The sequence below is a fragment of the Oenanthe melanoleuca genome, chromosome 2, assembly GCF_029582105.1.
Source record: "Oenanthe melanoleuca isolate GR-GAL-2019-014 chromosome 2, OMel1.0, whole genome shotgun sequence".
NCBI classification, from domain to species: domain Eukaryota; kingdom Metazoa; phylum Chordata; class Aves; order Passeriformes; family Muscicapidae; genus Oenanthe; species Oenanthe melanoleuca.
The window spans coordinates 4572962-4595310 of NC_079335.1; the positions used below are offsets into that span (position 1 = coordinate 4572962).

At 38.5% G+C, this 22349-nt stretch overlaps 1 protein-coding gene across 4 annotated transcripts in view; it reads left to right on the plus strand.

Moving 5' to 3' along the window:
• TRAPPC9 (trafficking protein particle complex subunit 9) overlaps positions 1–22349 on the plus strand; it is a 452018-nt gene that overhangs the window by 62315 nt on the left and 367354 nt on the right. For all 4 annotated transcript variants that reach the window (XM_056484391.1, XM_056484390.1, XM_056484394.1 and 1 more), the window contains 2 exons: positions 4763–4915; positions 13685–13809. In XM_056484391.1, coding sequence (XP_056340366.1) covers positions 4763–4915; positions 13685–13809 — 278 coding nt within the window. The remainder of the gene's footprint in view (positions 1–4762; positions 4916–13684; positions 13810–22349) is intronic.

The following is a 22349-nucleotide window of genomic DNA, read 5'->3' on the forward strand; positions in this document are numbered from 1 at the left end:
ACAGTAAGCATGCAGGAATTATGTTATTTCAAATGTGACTGCATGGAGCTGTTGCAGAGTATCATAGAATCAGTCACTGAATGGTTTGGGTGGGAAGGGATCTTAAAGACCTTGGACTTCAGCTCTCTGGGCAGGGACAGCTTCCACTATTCCAGATTGCTCTGAGAAGTCACAGCTTCTCTGGGAGACACGTGCCAGGGTCTCACCACCCTCACAGTAAAGAATTCTTCCCAATACTTCAGCTAAACCTGTTCTCTGTCAGTTTGAAGCCATTCCCCCTTGTTATGCCCTGTTCCCCAGGATGAGCAACCCCAGCTCTCTCAGTCTTCATTGCACAGGTGCTGTGACCAACTTAGTGGTCTCCTCTGGACTTTTTCCAGATCTTTCTTGTATTGGGGGTGAACCTTTGCCTTTCTTTCATGGACTCTTCCATTTTAGTTGATGATAAGTTGATACAAATGCAGGAGGCTGGGCTGACAGTACAGTGAGATGGGATTCTGGTGGTCAACAGGGAGCTAAAGTAATGTCAGCAGCTCCACTGGTCAGTGAATACTGGGGATGCAGCATTAAACCATCTCTAACAGCAACACAGACTCCTGGTGTTACACAAGTTAAAAGCATGTGCAGGTGTCCATGGTGCATTAAGAAGTTGTCTCTTGGTTGTTTTGTACTACTCCTCCCTGAAATGTGTCTGTTCAAACTGCTCAAGGTCCCTTTGCACGCTGGTGGTCACCTTCCTTTGCCTGACCACAGCTTGCCAGTCAGCTCAGGATCCATGAGAAGCTGTTGCCCAATTCCAGCCAAGTACAAAGAGCTTTCAGTCAACCTTTGTTACACCTGATTTCCTTGGCAGTTGCTTGTGAATCTCTTGCAGCTGCTGCCTGCCTGCCCCATTTCCCTACTTTCTGTTTCTGGAGCCACAGCTTTTAGCACACAGGTGAGTGCTGTAAGTGGCAAACATTCTCTTTTTCACTGTTGTTGGTTTTATAGCCAGTCACTGTCCTTGTGGAAGCCAGCTTCTCTGGCCTTGTTTTGAGTGGTGTCATGTTAATGAGAACTCTGGAGGTGAGACTTTCATGCTTGCCTTCCCTTACTTCTTCTCTTCTGTCACTATCAGCTGCAGCTCTTTGGGTTTTCCAGTCTGGCCCTCAGATAAATAAGAACTAGCAGCTCCCCCTGTGCAGTTCATGAAGGACATCACAGGGTTTTGAGTCCTTCAGCACTCTGTGTCATGGAACAGATCCTGAGGCAGATCAGCAAGAGAACTTGTCATGCTGCCACAGCAGACACGTCTGTCATGGCTTTTAGTGTCTCACTGCACCCCTGAGCCAGGCTGGAGCATCTGTAGGTTGGACATCACATGTCCACTGTCAGGGTCAGCTCTGTGTCACCTTTCACTGTCCCTCTGTGTCCCTTGCACTGGGTCAGACAGTGTGTAATCCTTTTTTCGGAAAGATGACCTGTGCAGAGCTGGATGCCTTCTCTTTGGCTCCAGTCAGCTCTTGTTAGAGGCTTGTTGTGCCTCAGATAAGGGGCTGCAGTGCAAAGGCTTTAATAAACCAACTATTTGATCCACTCAGAGGCAAATATAACCCTGGTGTTTTCAAACCTGAGACTTGAGAAGAGCCCATGAGGCAATCTTAGCACAAGTGGTGAGCCCAGCTACACACACTGAATGAACCTGGATGAAGCAAAATTATCACTTATCTTTCCTAGAAGTGACAGACCTCAGGAATTTAAATGTAGAGAAACAGGTTCACCTGTCCAGCTGTATTCTTCCCATGGCCTTTGAACACATCTGCCAGACCACAAATGAAAAATCTAGTCTGAGGTTCAGGAAAAACTGTGAATATCTAGGACTAGATCTATTTCCCTTTTTTTGCTAAAGAAAACTTTGTAAATTCTTTCAAATTGGAGTTGGGTTATTGTGGTGGGTTGACCCTGGCTGGATGTCAGACACCATCAAAGCTGCTCTGTCACTCCCCTCCACAAATGGCCAAAGAAGAAGAAAATATAACAAAAGGCTCCTGAGTTAAGGACCAGGAGAGATCACTCACTGATTACTGTCACAGGTAAAACAGACTCACCTTGGGATAGTAATTGAATTTTATTGCTAACAAAATTGGACAGGATAATAAGAAGTAAAATATCTCTTAAGAACACCTCCCCCCACCACTCCCTCTTTCCCAGGTTTTCCATGTCCCACAGTGGCACAGGGAGGTGGGGATGGGTTGCAGTCAGTTCACCTCACTTGGCTCCTGCTGCTGTTCAGGGAGAGGAGTCCTTCCCCTGGGTGCAGGGGAATCTCAGCTCTGGCACCTGCAGCATCTCCTGCCCCCTCTCCTCTGACCCTTGGTGTCTGCAGAGTTGTTCCTCACATATTCTCACTCTCCCTGAACACAATCACTGCTGTGCAATGACTTCTTTTCTTCCTAAATGTGTTACCTCATTGGAAAGAACATAGCAAGTCCTGCAGGTTCATTTCTATCCAGCAGGTCGAGGAGAATTTAAAATGTAGGAATGGCAACGCCCGTGCATTTAGAACTGATAGTTATTTTGAGTTTATAAAATAAACAATAGCAAAAAGCCAGATTTATCAGGGGATTTAAAATGGAAAAGAATTGGGGTGCTTGTGTTCTCAAAAGACTTTTCTGTCAAGCTTCTCTGTGCAAAATGTCAGTGTGAGCCTTTTCTTTGGCAGACCTTAAAATCTTTTGAAGGTTAGATTGGCCTAGGATGACCCAAAGTTAGTTTCTGGGTAAGCTTTTGTGTGATATTTGTTAGGATTTTAGTGATTTAGTACCCAGTAAAATGAAACAGTTTGCTATTTCCAACTCCTGATAACAGTTGCTTGTAACTTAAGATGTTTGCTAAATACAGATTTTGGACTTGAGAAGGAGCTGAATGCAGGCTTGCTCAAATTTAGCCTTCAGCTGAACTGAAAGGTCTGAAGCCAGACTATAATTCACTGTAATAGTAATTACTGAACAAGGTCAACATTGTTAAACTATAACCAAGTGTCAGATAAATATAAATTAGCTGTTTCTCTACATCTACAGCTTAGCTTTTAGCTCAAGCATTTAGATCTTGTGTTGTAATTACTGGTGTTAATTAGAAAGTATCTGCACGGGCTGTTCTCACTTCAAAAGTCTTTTCACTTGTAATGTCTTCAAATAAATCTCTTAATGAAAACACATTTTGGAAAGAGTTTGCTGCTCCACTGCTTGGGATATATCCTTCTTTGTTTACATTGAGGGAAAACACTCCTTTAGCATATTGGATTTTTACTTAACAAGAAAAGGGGATAGAGATTGCCATACTTATCAACTTAATTTTTTCTTGAAAGTAAAAGAAAATGATCAGAATGGTGATATGGTTCCAGCTAAATCATTAGGTGAGGTGGAGGTAAGTTTAAGGAAACAGTTTTTGGGAGGATTTTTTATTTTTACCTTGTCTTTGTTTTTATAAAGAAATCTATACTATTGATTTGATGGAGAGAGGCACAAGACAACATCTGGTGGTCTGTGAGAAGAATATCTTTCAGGCAAAACTTTTATTACTTGGGTAGAAGTTAATAGAAAAGTATTCTCTTTGTTTTCTCCTTCCCTAGAAAGGGAAACCAAAGGTTTCTGTGCAAGTCAGCATGATTTGGACATAATCTGGAATTCTGATTGCTGTTTCTGAAAGATCCTTTATTCCAGGTTGTAGTATCTGCCCACCCTGTTCCCTCACATGTGGATCTCAGATGGTGGTTTTGGAAAGGTTCTGAAATCACAGCAGATTCTAATTATCTTGATCTTATCAAGTAGCCTGGGAGGATGTAGAGATGAACTGTGTGACTTCACAGTTGCTGTGCTCAAATGGAATTGATATGAGCTTTTGGAAGAATTCTCCAACATACTTTGGAGATAACATGCATTGCTGTAATAAATCAGTAAACATATCTTTAGGAATCTCCCAGTCAAACCATCATGCTTATTTTATGTATCAATAGACTTTCTTGTAGTGTTTAGCATTGTCTGATCTGGCATGTATGAATGAGTTATGGATGGGCTGGGTTGACCCTGGCCAGAACTGAAGACCCAGTGCAGATCAACAGTAAATTCTGGGGTTTTCTCTCCTTTTATAATTTTCTGGCATGTCTTATGAGGGAGGACTTAATAATTACAGATCCCTTATCTCAAATGGACCAATGACAAATAATTTATTAAACAAAATTTATTTTGTCAAGGACTAATCCTGTCTGGCATCCTTAATGATTGGGTCTTATAAAAAGCTGCTTCTCAGCTTTGAAAAAGGACTTTTTATAAAGATGAAAGCCAGTAGTCTTCTTAGTCTGCACCATTGCTCAAAAAATAACTGAAGAATGATGTTACAGCTGTTTCAGAATTTCAGCTGATTAAGTTTGGTGTATTTTGATGAAAAGTGCTCTTCATTCATTTGACACCTCCTGAGTTGAACTGTGTGGGATTCAAAACTACATCAACATTTAGAACCCCTGCAGGCTATATTTAAAGTTTCTATTTAATGCTGCCTGTTGTGTAAATTTTTTTTCTGGTAGTGATGTTCTTCATTTAAATTCATATTTTGAGCATTGTGATCTGTGTGATTCCAGGTCAGTGTCAGTAATACCTTAATTCTGAATATTTTAGATTTTAAACAGAACATGAAAAATTGGTTAGTACTCTCTACAGCAGTTCAAAACTGAAACTTCCTTCATGCAGGGCTTATGCTTATGAAATATTTACTTATTTTGATACAGAGAAGCTGTATGGAGATTTCTTGAGTTGGAATCTAGAAGACACCCTCTGCCAGTTTCCTCTAAAACCTGGAAAGATTGCAACATTTATCGTAAACATTAAAGTGAAGCTGGACTTTTCTTGCCAAGAAAACCTTCTGCAGGATCTCAGTGATGGTGAGTTCTTCATTTCTCTTTGCTTAGGAGGGTTGTATGTGCTGCTGGAAATACTTTTCTAATTGCTGTGCCATTTGTGTTAAACCAGTTTGTGATGTGGCTGTGTGTTTGAAATATTTGTAGAGCAAAGACAGCCCTTGGCTGAGCTCTGCAGATTGAAGGGTGAATTTTTGAGGCTGCTGTGGGCATGAGAGTCTGGCCCAACTTCCCCATCATGAGACCTTACCCTGCTGTCTTCTAAAATATTTTGTGACAGTATTTTTGATGTATCTCTTTGAATCCTTGTCTTATGAAGGTAATGAAAAATAATTCACAAACATTAGTGGGGTTTAAAGAAAAATAGCATTGAGTTGATTATTTAATTATCCAGGATTGCAGAATTCTGAATGATTGCTAAATGCAATTTTGCCTGAAGTGACAGACTGAAATTTAAGGCATAATAGTATTTGTACTGCAGAGAAAGTGCCATGTGTTTAAACTTATTTTGAAAGAAAGGAAGCCACAGTGTTTGCCTCTATTAGAATTATTTGGAATTACAAGTATCAGATATTTGTAATAATGATTTCCTTTTTATAATAAACACACAGTCTTTCTGGAGTAATTATTCTACTCTGTATTTCTTCATTTGTCTGATATGTTTACACTGATTAAATTACCTTCACAAAGCAAGATATTCCTGTATTAAAACTCTGTTATTTGGATTTTTTTCCCAGGATCCACTTGCAAGTATGCATTACCATTATAAGTAATCTTTCAGTACAGAAAATAAAACAAAATTACATGCAAGGCTTATTCAGGTTGAATAAGAATGATTTCTGTGAGTTACCTTGCAAATGCATTTAGACAAAAATTATAGTAGCTGTTAGTAATGATTGAAAGATTTTGGTTCTGAAACCTCCCTAATGTAAGATCTAAAGATACTTTAAAAATATTTTAGGACTTAACTGCACAAATCCTACAGTGTTGCTACACTAAAGTTCAATTTAGAGCTTGTTGAAAATGCTGATAGTGAAGGAAGAGCATATCCTGATATTGTGAAAACTGGGTGCCAGGGAGACACTGAGAAATGCCCCTTGATAGGAAGTGAAATTTCATAGTACATATGTATATATAGATATAGATATATATATATATATGCACACAGATAAATTATTTCCTTCATTTGCCCAGTGTCCAAAAATCTCTGAAGCTGCATTTGTCTAGGAGCTTTTCTGATGAAATAATATAAACCCAAAGTATTCTGTAGGAGGTGAGGATAACATACTTCTTCAGATGGGCACTGAGCACTTGTGGGATTTGGGACTTGGGTTTTGGCCTCTGTATCCAGCTCTTATGGGACCACAGATGAACAAAACTTTGAACACCATTTTTACCCTACTATTACCTCCTGCTTCTCTGGAAGGTTGTGTGGCTGAAGCAGTTCAACTTTTCCTCTTTCAGTGATGATAAGGGAGTAGAATCCATTAATGCTTTGCTGGAGCTTTGGTGTCTGTGGGTGCTGTGTACCCTGTGTCCTTTGAAAGTGTTATTGGGGATGCTAAGTATATTGACAATTTAGTTGCTACTTTATTTTTTGTGTATTGCTTTTAACTTTACAAACTTTGCAAATGCTTTCCAAAGAGGAGGTAAGAGCCTGATGGGAAGAACAGTAAAGAGCTAGAAAAATCAATGGCAACTATAACATGACTTTTAATCACAGAGTAGCTGTGGTACCTTTTTCTTTTGGAGACCAACTACATTTACAATTATTATCAAAATATTTTTGCTTCTTAAAAGTAATGTCTTTGGTAGGGCAATTTTTACTTTCAAGTCTTTTCATTTGCTGCTGGAATTGTTTCCTTTTGTGCTTTTTTTAATCAGGACATGGTGCAGAAGGGATAAATTACTGATGTTTCTGATGATACACATTTATCCAATTGGAAAATAAACCTAAGTTCTCAATCTGAATTGCTGATGTGTGTTGATGGTGTGCAATCTCACAGAGAAAAATGTTGGGTGCTTTTCCAGATTAAAACCACAAGTGGCTGTACAGGGTCAGCTCAGTGACCATCCAGCCAATATCTGACTGTGCCAGTGGCTAAGAGCAGATTTCAGTGGGACAGTACAGGGAAAAATGTGCACATACTTCTGTTTTCCTCTAGGCTTTTGGCCTCCAGCTGTTGTTAGCTCAGGAGCTTCCAGGGCTGGTTCTAGGCACTTTTACTCATCCTTACTTGATGAGTAGTGGATTTCTCCTTCCTTTTCATTCTTCCTGTCAGCACTTTCCAACATGCCTGGCATGAAGAGTTACAGCTAAATTACTTTTTAGCAGCTCTGCACTTACTGATGTCCTTATGTTCCCAGGTTTTCTTATTGCATGAGAGAGCACATCTTCTAAACATGGTTCCTGCAGGGATTTGATGCATTTTCCCAGGGTACTGACACAGCAGACTGGGGATTCCTAACTGTTGAGGGCTTAGTTGTCCCTCTTATGGGAGCTGTTCCATAAGCTTTGTCCCTTTTGAACTCTCAGTTCTGTCTGTACACACTATGTAAAGATGATCTATGTGTTCATGTAATGACCTAATAGTGCTCTTTATTTTGTTTTATATTACATTCCTCATGGGGTAATGCAAATTTATAATTTGTTTTTTTGACTGTTATTGAACATTGATTTGGGAGATTCATGAATGTGTGAACCACAACTCCATGATCTTGCTTCTCAACAGAAATTACATGCTGAGAGCCTCTTACTGCATGTATGAGTTTAGGATTGTTTCCCCCCATTTATTTATGCTGAATTTTGACATCTTATTGGGTGTTGGTCTTTTCTCCCAGGTAACAAAAGACAAGAGGAAATGGGTTTAAGTTGCACCAGGGGATGTTTAGGTTGGAAATTAGGAAACATCTTTTCACCGAAATAGTTGGAAAACATTGGAACAGGCTTTCCAGGGTGAGGGTGGAATCATCAGCCTTGAAAGCATTCAAAAAATGTGTGGATGTGGCACTTGGGGACATGGTTGAGTGGTGAACATGATGGTGGTGCTGGGCTGAGAGTTGAACAGTGATGATCTGGGAGGTTTTTTCCAACCTTAGCAGTTCTGTGATTCCATGTCTTAAAGACAGTTGATCAAGATTTGGGAGATCCATGCAGGGAGATCCATGTTTGCTATAAATCTTAGTGAAATTTTGGATCTCTTGTCCCTCAGCTGGATGGTTCAGGGTTCCTCCTCTGGCTGGGAAGGTCAGCAGGGCCATTTAATTTAATTCTGAGGTTGTTGGACTGTGTGAGGCAGGGGGAAGTGCTCATTCTGCTTGGAGTTGCAAGGAGCTGAAGCAGTGAGATCTCTGTCACCTGTTAAGGTGACTGAAAAGATGACCAGGATATTCACATTATGAGCATAATGAATTCCCCTTTCCAGCTATTATAGTGCAATTTCTGAAATTCAGCATTTCCCTGATACTAAATGGGGTAGGAACAATAGCTGCTCTTTCTGGAATGTATTGTACATGGTGACTTGTTTGAGGCTTTTAAGAAAGCTCCTGTTATGTGGGGACAGTGTTTTGCAAAGTTAATGAATTAATTTACAACTATTGCTTCATTATGTAGAATGTTAATGTTCATTTATTCCCTGTATAGGGAACCTAAAGACAAGTGTGAGAATATTTAAATTCATAAATTCATCAAAGGAACTAATTAATTACATGTTGAGAGAGAAGCAAATCCGTGCCTTAAGTCTCTCTTTCTCTTCTCTTGATGCCTTGAGAGGCATCCTGGAACACAGGCTAGACAGAGTTAAAGGAATAAAGCAGGTATTTATTAAAAGGCCTTAAAGGATACACCTTGGGCAGTACAAGAGCCCAGCCAAGGCTCCATCCAAGATGGACAATGAGTCACAAGTTTTCACACTTTTAGAAGTTTTGGTCCATTCACATATTGGGGTTCATTGTCCAATTCCAGCTCCAGGTTTTGCAGTCCCATCCTCCCAGACTGATCTCCTCAATTCACTGTTTGCACTTTTGGGGCCTGAAGTTGCAATGGTGTCCTTGGTTCTTGGGCTGGAAAAGGATTGTTTTGTCTGACTGAACTGTGAGGAGAACTTGCCAACACTTTATATGAAGTTCAGAGTTGTGTACTAATGCAGTACAGAATCTGGAAAATATGAAAGCTAAAACTTAAGGCATCATCAAGAGGAAAAAAGGTTGCAGAGAAATAATAGCATATTTCTAGAAGACTAATCTTAAATAAATTTTAACATTGGTATGCAAGACCAGTGTATTTTTCACACTCCCTTTGTTGTTTTTCTGCTTTAATGGACAGATTTTTTCTACTTCAAAATGTCCCTGCACTTATATAGTGTACAGACAAAGCATTTTTTTTGTTGGAAGGATACCTGGTTTGGAATTTAAATGGTCTCTTGACAGTTCTTCCAAGAAACTAAGTAGCCTGGAGGACTCTATTAGGGTAATGGTATCACTGATGGTGATGATGGGGTCCTCAGAGATGTTTCTGAATTATAATTTTCGTGTTACTCTGCTTGGTAGCCTTTATTACATTTAATAATTCTGAGTATTCTTTTGAAGTAACTTCATTTCTAAGAATTTTTTTCTCTGCAGTTTGAAGATGTAAGTTTGGTTGATGTGAGTAAATGACATGATGAATAAATGACTTTTTTTCCTTTTGTTCTATTTTTTTTTTTTAAATACAGATGCTTCTGTGTCCTCTATAAATTCATCACTGTGTAACTTTAAAAAAATATTCTTAATTTTTTTGAGAACTACAGAATTCTTGAATTCCAGCTTCAGTACTTGTGGAAGATAAGGTGCCCTTTTTCTCTTCCCACTGCACTTTAAACCAGATAAATCATCTTGTCTCATGATTTGACTAATATAGGGTGGGATTTTTTTTAACAGTATGTAAGTGCCATAGTACTTCAGCCTATACCAGTTGTACCTGACACTACAGAAATACACAGAGAGCTGGTGTTTTCAGACCCCAAATCTTTACAGTGTAAATAACTAAGACAGACACGAGGCAAATAACAATAAATTGATTATTGGCACATATAAGGCCAATAAACCTGCCATCCTGCAAAGCTGTTCCTTTGCTGAGGCACTTTATTTTAGCATCTAAAGTAATCTGCATACATAATCTCTAGTGTTTATTATGAACTTCTTTACACTTCATTTGTTCTCTTTGATTGCATTCACCCTTATTGTAAATTTATCTTCCAATTTTTGTTCAGTTCAACAACCTCAAGACATAAATCCTTACTTCCAGTGCATTTGTTGTTGTTAATTATTGTCTTCAAAGGTAATGGAGTTTCAAAGAAGAGCTCAAGTCTGGTGCATGTTGGCTTTGCCCTGCTCCTGGGAGCCAGAGAGCTGCTGCAGTCCCAGGAGCTTTGCCTGGAGTGCTGCTGCCTGGGCCCCTCCTGTGATGGACCTGGGCACGTTTTTGAGAGAGGGAAGGAGCTGCCTCTCAGTGCCCACCTGAAGTGTGAAGGGTGGATTACATTGCCTCAAACTCTGGGTATTCTGGTGTTATTCTGCTCTTTGTTGCTGAACACAAGTTTCTAGAATTCTCCACACTTCATGAGAATACAATTCTCTTTTTCTAAGGGGGAAAAAAGAAAGCATTCAAGAGTCTGTCTCCCATCTAAAGTTTTTTTTTTATTATTTATTTATTTTTTTTTTTTTTTTTCTGCATGTTTAAAGTACTTTTAAAGGTGTTGCAGTATTCTTATGAGATGTTGCCTATCAAGAGGTTTTTGTTAGGAAATTTCAAACAGGCAAGAATTGACAAAATAAGCAAGTGGGTTGAGGTGGCATTTAGTTTTCATATGTTGTGATCAAGCTGTGTACTTCTGAAAAACTTAATAGTTCTATGACATTGCATCACAGAATGGTTTGGATTGGAAGGGACCTTAAAGATCATCTCATTCCACCTCCCTGCCATGGGCACCTTCCACTGTCTCAGGTTGCTCCAAGCCCTGTCCAGCCTGGCTTTGAACACTTCAGAGATGGAGCATCCACAGATTCTCTGGGTAACTTGTGCCATCACCCTCTGGATAAAGAATTTCTGCTTGTCAGTTTGATGTTATTTTTATCCCCTGGGTCAGGCCAGTGATCCTTGCACAGCACAGGATGACAGGACAGGGGCTGTCCCATGCCAGCTCTCCCTTCTGTGCTCAGTTACCACGTTCTAAATCTGTGGCTTTTACTCCCTGAATGCACTTTCCCTCATTCAAGTAAGAAATTTTGTGGGTTTCTTCTGTGCAGTGTGCTGGGAAAGTGCCTAATCAAGTTAAATTGACAATTTACTTAACATTTGAGAGGAGAGAGGAAATGCTGGGAAGAGATTTTGCTCTGTTGTGACAGCAGTGACTGGGATGTTGGAAAGGCAAGCTGTGTTTTTGCAGTTACCATGGAAAAAGTGTTGGTCATATGCTGTTACCATGGAGATATTCAGTGTGGATTGTTGAAATTAGGAAAATTTCTGGACAGAGTAGAAAGACAATTATTCTTTTTATAGTACAAGGCTGCTCAGGATGTTTGACAGTAGGGACTGACAAAAGAAAACTATGGAGGATTTAGCATCTTCATCTCTCTAAACTTCATGAGAGAAAATAAAATGTATGAAATCTCAACGAATAAAACTTCTGGAGAAGTGCTTCATTGGTGCTCACTATTTTCTCTTGCCATCATTAAGTTTTGCAGCCTACCAGGGTTTCCTCCATTCTGACTATTTAATGTGTTGCAGAGGAGCTGGGCAAGGTCTTTTCCCCCATTGCTGCCTGATCAAAAAACAGAAAAACCAAAATAATTTTAAAAAATTATCGTTTGTGGCAGAAAATTAATTTTTTTTGTCCTCTGGCAGTAAAGTTGCCATGTACAGTCCAGGCTGTGAAGGGCTGAGTCATTTGCATTATAACAAAGTGCCTGGCACTGGCTCTGTGAGAGTGCCACAGACTTGAGACAGAAAGTTCAACCACTCCCAGGTTACCTTGGACATCATCCTGATGTCTCCTTTGCTCGAAAACCTTCTTTTTCAGACACAAAATTTCTTCTTTGCAGAGAAAATGTTTAAACTATTGTCTTTTCTTCTCCCCCCCACCCTAGAAAATTAAAATAAAATGGGATTTTAAAGGATAAAGTAATTAAGGAAGGCATTAATTGTATCTCTGTGATGTTGTTTTAGGTATTATCTATTCTTCTCTCAAATAAATAAAGCTCATGCCATATAAAAAGTGAAAAAATCTGACTAATGCCATGCAGATTTTCATACTTGGTTCTTTTCATGTTTTAATTTGCAATTTTATGCACCAGTCAGTGTCAGTTTTTGTTCTAAATATAGAACTAGTGAAAATCATTCATCAGTTGGCAAAGAATATTTTTCCTCAATTAAAACTTCTAATTTTCATTTTGCCAGAGCAGCTTTCAAAGCCTGTGATCAAATGCAGTTCTGTATTTATTTCTGTATTTTGTCCTGTTCATGGTCCTGCTGCATTGCACGGGCAGGGTGCTCTCATCTCCTGTGCTGCTCTCCCCCAGGAGCTGATAGAAAAAGATGTTTATTCAGGGCTAAGGTGCATTTTAGAATTACTTAGTAAAGGAAATTGCAAGTGAGAGAATTTGGGAATACTCCCTTTGTTTTCTCATTTGGATATCTGTGGAGTTTAATGAAGCAAAACCCCATTCATATTGCATTTTGTTCTTAAGTTTTTTTCTTTTGAGGAACATATCCTCAACATGTCCAGATTTCATATGAGCAATTTAGGAACTATGTTTGGATTTTGTGTAGCAATTTGGTGTTTCCTATGTGTTCAGCTGTATGTCTCTGCTGCTGTATATGAGATTTTGCATGTATTTAGTTATGTTTGCAGATTGCAGTTGCTCTGCACAGCATGAAGAAACAAAGTCTTTCTCTTTGGATGTAAATCTAAATAGTAACAAAGAGTGAATCTAGTTTTACTGTTAAGGCTTCATCATTTTAAAACTCCTGTTCTTTTAACTCTTTTGACTCAGCAGTAATTTTCACATTTTAATTTGTGCTTCGAGTGCAGCCCTGGTTGTGCTGAGAACCCCAAGTATGCTGCAGTGCATTTATTTACCTTCAAGTTACACCTTGTTGGCAGTAACAGACACTGTTGGTGGTTGTGTTGTATCTTGCTGTCATCCTGTGTGTGCCAGCACCCAGACTGGGAGTTAGTTCCAAACTGGGGACATTCCTCTCAGGGTATTTCTGAAGTTTTTATGTTGACTCTTACAATGAAAACCTTAAGTTTCCATTCTGCCTCCTTTACAAATAAGAACTGTTTTATCTATTTTTGCATCAGTAGATGTACAAAACAGGACATGTCTATATTCTGTTTTCCACAATGTATATTTGAAAAGGAAATCATTGTACCCAAAATTAATTTAAAGATCCTAAGGAGCTGATAGGGTCAAACTCTCATGGAAAAACACAAACTTTGATTTTATTTTAATACTGTAAATGTTAAAACTAATTTTATATTTTTAACTCTGACATCTCTGTTGTCATATTTCAAATGCAGTTGCCATCTTTCTCTATGATAATCACCGAGTTTTTGGTGTGTTCAAGTTTGATTATTTTTGGTGTTCTGGGAGAAACAGCTAGATAATCTTTGTCTTTTGTTTTGTCTTTTTGTGTAAAAGGTTAATATCACTTCTTGTGTCTTTTCCCTTCTTTAATAATACAGATATAAACTAATTAGAACAAAACATAGCATTAGACAAGCAAAAGTAATTCTATTTATTCTTTTCCAGATGGAATCAGTGTCACTGGGCTCCCACTCTCCAGCCCTTTCCGGCAGGTTGTCAAACCAAGAGTGGAGACCAAACCTCTTAATCCCCAAGAAAGCAGCAAAGTTGGTGATTTCAGTCACGTCAAGGTAAGGGAATGACATCAAAATAAGTAAAACCTGTGGTTTTTTGTTGTACTGTGCTATGGTTTGTTGTGTGATTAAAAAGCAAAGGTTTCCTTGTCTCATAAATATTTCCCTTTGGTTTCCTTTAGCACAGCTTGATGTTCTGTGTTTGGATTGTTACATTAGAGCCAACAAACAAAAAAGGTGAAGAAAGATCAGGCTAAGAGTGGAAATTGCAGAGCTGGCTGTCCCTGTGGTGTGCTGGGGGAGCTGTCAGCTCACCTCCCTGTGCTTTCTCATGCTATTTACTCTGTAGGAAGGTGCTTCTCTATGAATCCTTGGCTTTCTTGCAGTGAGTTTTCTTTAGTGGTGTTCATACAAGTAATAAAACAGAATAGTTGAGAGTGTCAAAGGAAAAGTAAATGAAAGTAGCAGGGTGGAAGAGCAGCTGTGTAGGTGGAAGCTGTGCTGTGCTTACCAAGAGTCTGCCCTGGCCTGAGCTCTCTTTGCTTTTCTGTAACACATATTACCTGTTGAAGGTGTAAAGTTGTTCTTTCAAGCATCAAATATGTTTAGCTTCATATAGCCAGTTTTGAGGAAGATATAATTTAAGATGAAAATAAGAAAGATTGTAAATAATGGACTGCAGCACTTCATTGGTCTCTTCCCATCTTTTGGTGAATGTTGAGTTGTGTGCAGTATTTGATACATTCCCTGCACAGATCCATGTTCTGCATCAGCTCATCCCATCAGGAATTAGAGAGAGTGTTGTGCATGGCAATATTTGCTTTCCCATATTTGGCTGAGAAGCAAACACAGGCTCTGCTTTTCTCAGTGACTTGCTTTGCCTGTGAATTTGTTTCCTTCACAGTGAGAATATTCACAGTTCCATCTGGGCAATAAACAGGTGAAGCTGTTAATTTGTAAGTGTGTTTCTTTTGGACCATTAGCACTGCTAATTCATCAATTTGATTCTGCAGCACAGAAAACATGACTGCAGCATAGGAGAGGTGTTAGCAAAATTACTGAAGCTTTTGTGTTTTATGACATAGCAAGGTGTTTTCTAATGGTTTATAAATATAAATCAGCATGATTGAGGAAATAATTTGCTATTTAAGTGAATAAAATGTCCAGCATTAATTTTTAAGTTTGGAGCTTTGTGTGGAATGTCTGACCTATAGACACTTCTCAGTCATGGGACCAAGGGGAGTGTTACTTCAAGATAGGAATAAAAATCTAGAAATGCACAACTTTGCACCAAGTGCACGAGGAAAAAAGGATTTTGGTGCTCTTTTTGCTTGTCAATGAGTTTTCCTGGCAGCCAAGAAGTTGCAGGTTCCAAATTATCTGTGTGATAGTATTAGAAGAATGTTGGAGAGCTGTAAAGCAGAAACTTGATTTTTAGCATGTGTAGCTAAAACAGTGTGGTGGAAAGGCACGTGCTGGATTCTGTTGCCAGGTTTATGAAATGAATTTTTATTTAATTTGTATTTTGTGATGGAAGAACTGTTCAGATGATCAAAACTATGTTGAGTAGAGAACACACATTTCAACAGCATCAAAGGGTTCTTTGCTGAGTAGATAATTCTCTGTTCCTGATGAGCAGCACTGCTGTACAACACCTGTGGTGTGCCTGGAGTTTGTCCCAATTAAACTACCATAATTGGATCTGCTTGGATTAAAAATGCCTATGTAGATCAAAACTATTTACAACTATGTTAGAAATGTTTTTTTCATTCACTGAACTATCCATGTAACTTTCTATCTATATAGACAGACATGTGCAAAGAGGTAGTGGGTAAATGACCAGAAAAACTGACCTGTTATAACTGAGGAGATGTACTTGCCTCTTTAGGCAGTCATTCTGTGATAATGTGGGTTTCTGCTTGTGACTTCTGTTTTAACACTGCTCTTTAGTATGAAGCAGCATAGGAACCACCAGTGGCTTAAAATGAAAGCTAGATAAATTCTAGAAAACTAGATAAACCATAGAACCAGGGAATGACTGTAAACAATCCAGTCAATTAAGCATTTCAGGATATAATTAGAATGTGCAGTGGTCCTGTTTTCTTGGCTGAGTTTTGAGGAATTTGCTGTAGTTTTGGATTTGAATCTCTGTTTTAGACTGGGTATCTTTAAGTACATGAATTATGTTCATTGTCAAATGATTTTGCTCAGGCATCACTGTCTGAAATGAAACAAGCTGAGATCTGCACACGAGAAATGAGCCAAGGTTCTGTTTGATACTGAGTCTCAAAATATTTGATATTTATGAACCTTTTTGAGTTCCCTAGAACCTCCTTAAAGATCCTTGAGTTTCTCCCTGTGGCAGCAGAACAGATCTGGGTTCGTGGGCTGTTTGTCCCTCACGGTGCAGTTTGGGATGAGGGCTGGGTTACATTTGGTTTATTGTTGTGCCAATTAGAGTGGTTTGACAAGGACTAATGTAAGAAGCAAGTGGGAGTTTAAGTTAAGAAGCAAGATGGATCTTAAACAATTTGTATGTGTGGTGAAAACACTCTGCTGTCACTTATTCATGATTTAACAATAGGTGTCTGGTGTGAATATTCAGGGGTAGTGGTTATTTTTCAATCCTGCATGCTGTGCATAAGCTCATCTTCAAATAAAAGTGAACTTCTGCAAATGAAAGTGAATGTAAATCAATGCTTCTCGTGTTGCTGATTCTGAAATGTCCTTGTTCAGATATTTATAAGCCTCATACTTAAAGCTTCCCTCCTTACTTGTTTGCCTTACAATTTTTGTGCTTCAGTCTTGGATATTGCAGTCGAGCTTCTCTGCAATCTCTGTTTCCAATTTTGCTGCAGGCTGTCTCCTAATAAACCAGTCACTGGCTTCTGGAAATGACTGTTACAATGAGCTCATAAATTCAGTGTAAAAATTGCTTTATGACCTCATCATAAAGCTTGCTTATACCCTCAAGCTGAATAGAATCTCATGCTTTAATATTATGTTCAGATACTCTTTTCTGCTGTTCAGTCCTGGGCTGTTGTGCTGAGCCTGGTCTAAACTCCTTGGTTGTTCCAGGGTGCATCTGAATGAAAGGATGAATTGCCCTGCTTAGGGTAACTCATCCTTTCACCATTGCTGTGTGATACTGGTGTGGGAATGCCAGTTTTGAGGCTGAATCTGTTACTTTTTGGGTCACACTGCAGAGTGTTTAGAGATTCAGCTATTCTATGTCTTAATGCAAAAGCTGCAGCCAGAAATACAACCAGATGTCATGATGTCTCAGCAAACACAGTGTTAGTTTAATCTAGGGAATTCTGCACTGCTTTTCATGCTTGGAAGTTGAGATTATGTGGTGTAGTCTAGTTCTTGTCAGATGGAAGAAACACACTGGCACTTCATTCCATATTCCATATGGACTTGAGCTTCAGAGATCAGTGCAACCCAAATGAAGAGTTGAAATGGAGAACTCCTTTAGCTGGGTGATGAAATCTTTGAAAGCATATTGTGAGCTTTTTAAAACCTTGTTTTAAGCTGTCAAACCCAGTGCTTACTGGCCAGTTGTTTGGCAGACAGGGCTGGTTTATAATTTTATAAGGGATTTGGCTGACTTCTTTATTTGTTTTGAGACTTGTTTGTTCAGGAGAATTTCCCTCTGCATCCTGGATGTGAGCTGTAATTCTGGAGATTCAGCTGCAGAAGCTGGAGAGGTTTAAGTACTCTCATAAAACTGCTCTGCTCCTGCACTCTCAGTAAATGGTAGGCAGTGTTAAAATACAGTATGTAGAGCTAATTTAATTTAACACACTGTCTTTAATGTATCTTTTCTGATTTACTCTGCAGTGTATTAAGATGAGATATAGGCCTTAATTGGATTTTTTTCTGTTCAGTTCTCAGGCTTTACTCTTCTATGTGAAAGTGTGCTGCTAATAGAGATAAACTTTATATTGTTGATACTTTAAGTCTAACTCCTTTTATTCATAAGCCTCATATCTATTCTGAGTTTAAGCCCTTAAACAGAAAAAGTGGGATTTAAAAAAAAATTAAATAATTTTGGGTGCTGCTGAAGTTAGAGTGGATGTTGTATAGAACACAATGAAATTTATATTCCTTTTCACTGAAGAAATGTGAATATAGGAAAGAGATCTGAGGCACAAATGTTGTACATCCACGCTCCTATTTTGGAATTCAGTAGTATGCTTGTAAATTCTGTGGCCCTGAGTTCTCCCTCAGTATTAAACATGTCAAGTCTTATGTTTCTATTCTTGTTTCCCTAATAACTTTCAAGATGGTAGAAAATAAAAAAATAAACAAAGCTCTTTCACTTCCAAATCTGATTTTTATCAAAATAATACATATCTCATTTTTAGTAATTGAAAATTTGTGATATGAGTGCCAGAAGGCCACTGACATTTCCTGAAGCCTGCTCAGATTGGAGCTGTGAGCCACATCAACCTTTGCCAGGTCAAGGTGTTCACTCTTGCCTTTCTGGCCAAGAATTGCAGTTTTCTTTGAGATAAAGTGGATTATAAAAATAGAGCTGTTCTGCAAAAACAAGGGAGAGGTGGGTTTTTGGCAGTTGGTACCTGTCTGGCCAAATTAGATTGTGATCTGGATCTGGATGAGAGCTGGCAATTTTTGAGCAGTCTGGGTCTAAATGCTTTTAACTTTCCTTCCCTGCCCAGTTCAGCATTGCTTACCTTCCCTGAAGTTCTATAAATAATTGAGTGTTCCACACAATTTCTGCTCACCACTCCTCTTCCTCTCTTCTTCTGTGAATTGTTCTCTCAAGAAAGGAACAGTCTGTTGTGCCCTAGAGAGGACTGTAATTCAGAACACTAAGAAAACACTTTACTGAAGTATTCCCTAGAGCCAGGAGTGGAAAAAAACTCTTCTGCCCCTTGGATTTGGGTAAATTCAATTCATTCACCTTGTCTGGAAGTTTGCTTTCAATATTATCACAGTATCATCTGCAATTTCAATGCAATATGTTTTAGAACTTGCTGTTTTTCCCATCTTATTTGACATGAAAGAAGGATTAAAAGTTTTATGAAGTGCTAATAGAAAAGAATTAGATAGATGCACTGTCTGCCTGTCAAAAGCACTGTTTCTGTGGACTGTCTTCATTGCCACTCAGAAAACAAGTGATGATACCCTGCTTATACCCAAACAAATCTCTCATCAGGACAGCTGCAGGTGCAATCTCCTGTATAAACCACACTTCATCTCTTTCTTGTCTAAAGATGAACAAAGAAAAATGAGAGTTGACACCAACAGAATAAGCAGAGCTTATGTGAACAGCTGGAGGTGGTCACATCCATAATGACATTGTGATAAGGAAGGAAAAAATCTTAATACTGATGTTGGCTTTTGTAGGAGAGTATTGGCTGTATAGAAGGTGAGGGGAGAAAAGGAGGGGAAGCTGACTGGGTTAGAATAATGGAGCAATAAAAAAAGATGGGCTTTTTTTTCCTGCTGGGCTGGAAACCTGAAGTGGAGGGAGGGAGGTTTGGAACAAACATCTGGAACAGGATGGTGAAAGTCCAGTCAGCTCAGTAAGAAATGTTAAGAATGATTAGAAACTGAGATGTTTGTGTGAATGCTCTGCTTTCATTGGATGATAAATTTCCTCAAAATGTTCTTCCAGAGGTCAGAGAGCCCCTGCAGCCTGGAGCTCTCAGAATGTGACCTGCTGTGTGCCCCATGGCCAGGTGCCACAACTTCAGAATCCCTTCAGGGTTTTGCACTTTCATTTTGCACTTGCAACTTCTTGCATGTTTAGTTTTCCTCTTTTAATGAGAACAGATGAGGTCAGACAGGGTTTGGACCAAAGACCACTGTTTATTTGAAGTCCCTTATTTTCTTGCTTTTTACCTGTGTACATTTACACTGCTCATTTTGTAGATCCAGACATTTGCTGCTGAAGTTGGCTTCAGCCTCTTGCTGCATTTTTACTTAACTATTGCTCATCCTGCATATGATAATGTTTTCTTTTCAAATGTTTGATGGAACTCCTTTGAAATTCCATTACTTGTATTGATTTAATAATTTTCTGTGCTCTTTTACCCACAAAACTCAGTGCATTGACAAGTAATGAAGAATAGCTTTACTGCAAGCTGTGATAAACACTGTGCCATAGTTTGTTCTCTCCATTTGAGAATGAATAAATCTGCAAGCACATTTAGTTTCTTAATATTTAATTTTTATTTTTTTTGGTTGAAATATTTTCAATTCCTCAATCATAGGAGGGAGATCACAGTAAGGCTTGGAGTTTTGTTCTGATTTTTGGGCAGCTGGCCAAGGAGATAAAGAGCATCTTGTTTAAAAAAAAAAAAAAAAGTAGACTCTTTAGACTGTGAATGTTCTGTTTAGCCAGAAGTGGCATTTTTAATAGCTGCCTTCCCCAGGAGTATGAGAAAGAGAATGGAGTTTAGTAATTTATCACTGTGGGGACTTCAGAAGAGTAGGTCAGTGTGGTAGTTTTGCTCAGAAGAAATGGGAAGTGCAGACTGTGATGGCTGTAATTGATGCCAAAGCATTTTTGAAAGGGCACCTCAGAATCTGCTTTACCAACTTCTTTTAATGAGGGAAGTGACTGGAGAATCATCCCAGCAAGCTCCACACTGGCTGGTTATGGGTAAACCAGTTTTTAAATGTCATAGATTGCAAGTTTTTAGTAAGATGATGTAGAAGAGGGGTTGCATAAGAGAATTTCAGTTTATTTACAAGTGTGTTTAAAGCTTTTTAATTTAGTACTAGGAATGATGTGCTAAATTTATCATTGATCAGTCAGAGGCTGACTCTCTGTTAGGGTGAGTAGGACAAGATTGACTTCAAAATACTTAAATTTCCAAGTAATGAAAATTATCTAAAATTATCAAAAGTAGAGGAGAAGAAAGTCTTTGTAACACAAAGAGGAAAAAATCCTGAGACTTAAATAAATTCAGCTTTTAATATTGTGTTAGATAAAACAGATCCAACTCATATTTTGTTGGTCATTTTATGAAATTCGTTTTTCTGTATTGTCATTAAATTGCTGATCTTGCTGTGTATTGCAGTGACTGATGATGTGAGAGAGGGAAAAGCAGGTGATGAAAAAAATGTTATATGAAGAGGGGAAAGTGTAGAAATTTGGGGGTGTTGATCAAATATAGTATAATTTCTTAGATGTTTCTCTATGATTCATTTAGACCTGATTTTCTGTAGGTGTAATCTTAGAGTAAATTAAATTCCTAATGTTCTTGTGTTTAAATGGAATAAAAAGCACATTCTCTGGTAGTATAAGATCAAAAGTACTATGAATATTACATTGGGAAATTGATCCTTTGCACTGGTGCATGTTGTTTTTGTGTGGAGTATTTGCTGTACTGCTTAGAGGTGTGTAGTTTGATGATATATTATTATAAATATTACTGTTAAGTGACTTGGATGTGCTTCAGCTGTCAGTAGTTATTAAATACAGTGAGCATAATACATCACACTTTGCAGATGGGTAAGAGAGGAGAGCTCAGAACTGACTTGCTAATTTTAAACCTGGGGCTCTTAAAACATTATTGGTTTAGCCGAAATAGGTCTGAGAAGAGAAAAAAAAAATGACAAGAAGCAATTAAAATACATATTTTGTAATAAAGTTAATCCCCGGAGCAAGGAAGCTTCTAGATTGCTTCATGGCAGTAACTAATGTGTCTAAATTTTATCAAGTTTACTTTCATCTAGGTTATATCTTTGTATCAAATGCCCAGTAAGGTAAGCAGCCCATTTTAGTGGCTTTCTTGAACAATTCCATGAAATTCCACTCATTTTAGTTAGACACTATGCAAATGCAAGTTATATTTTTATTACTATTAAATATAAGTCATAGGCAATTATTACTGTTGCTGTCTGATATGGTCCAGAACAAGGAATAAATGATTTGCCCAAGATCACACAAGATGTGCAGTTGGGAGTATTGTCAAAATAACCACCAAATGCTCCATGCTCCCATGAAGAGGGTGAGAAACAGGTGATGCAATCTTGCTTCTTAAGAATATGAAAAAACCATCTGAAATCCTGGATTCTTCACTGCTGGAGAAATTAAACATTAGATTTTCTTTGCCTAGAACCTTGGTCTTTTACCAAAAGACATTTATGGATTTTGCCCCTTGCATGGTGCTTGTTCCCTATGGGCAGCTGTCTGTGTCTTTTTGTTTCATTTGTTTTTCTACCTCTTGTTGGGCAGTGCAGTGCTGTTGGTAATCCAAATCCTCTCCCTGAGTTTTTCTGCTTGCTTGGTAATCACCTGTAGATTATAGGTGCTCCAGGCTGGAATAATGAGGGGAATAGCTACAAATCTATTCTGCTGGGAATCTATTCTTGTAGCCTTGGTAGAAAACTTCCTACTGATCATCCATCTAATCTGATCCTTATAAATTTACCTCTGAGGTTTCAGCATCAAGCCAAGAACTCTGAGCTGAAGCAGGCATTTTGGGAAGTTAGCCAATTTTATGGAAATATTTCAGTGGCAGAAAACTTTCTCCATCCTTACAGCAGTTCCTGTAATGGTGAAATAGCCTTTTAAAAGTGCATTTTATCATTAGCTCTAATTCGTCTTACCTTCA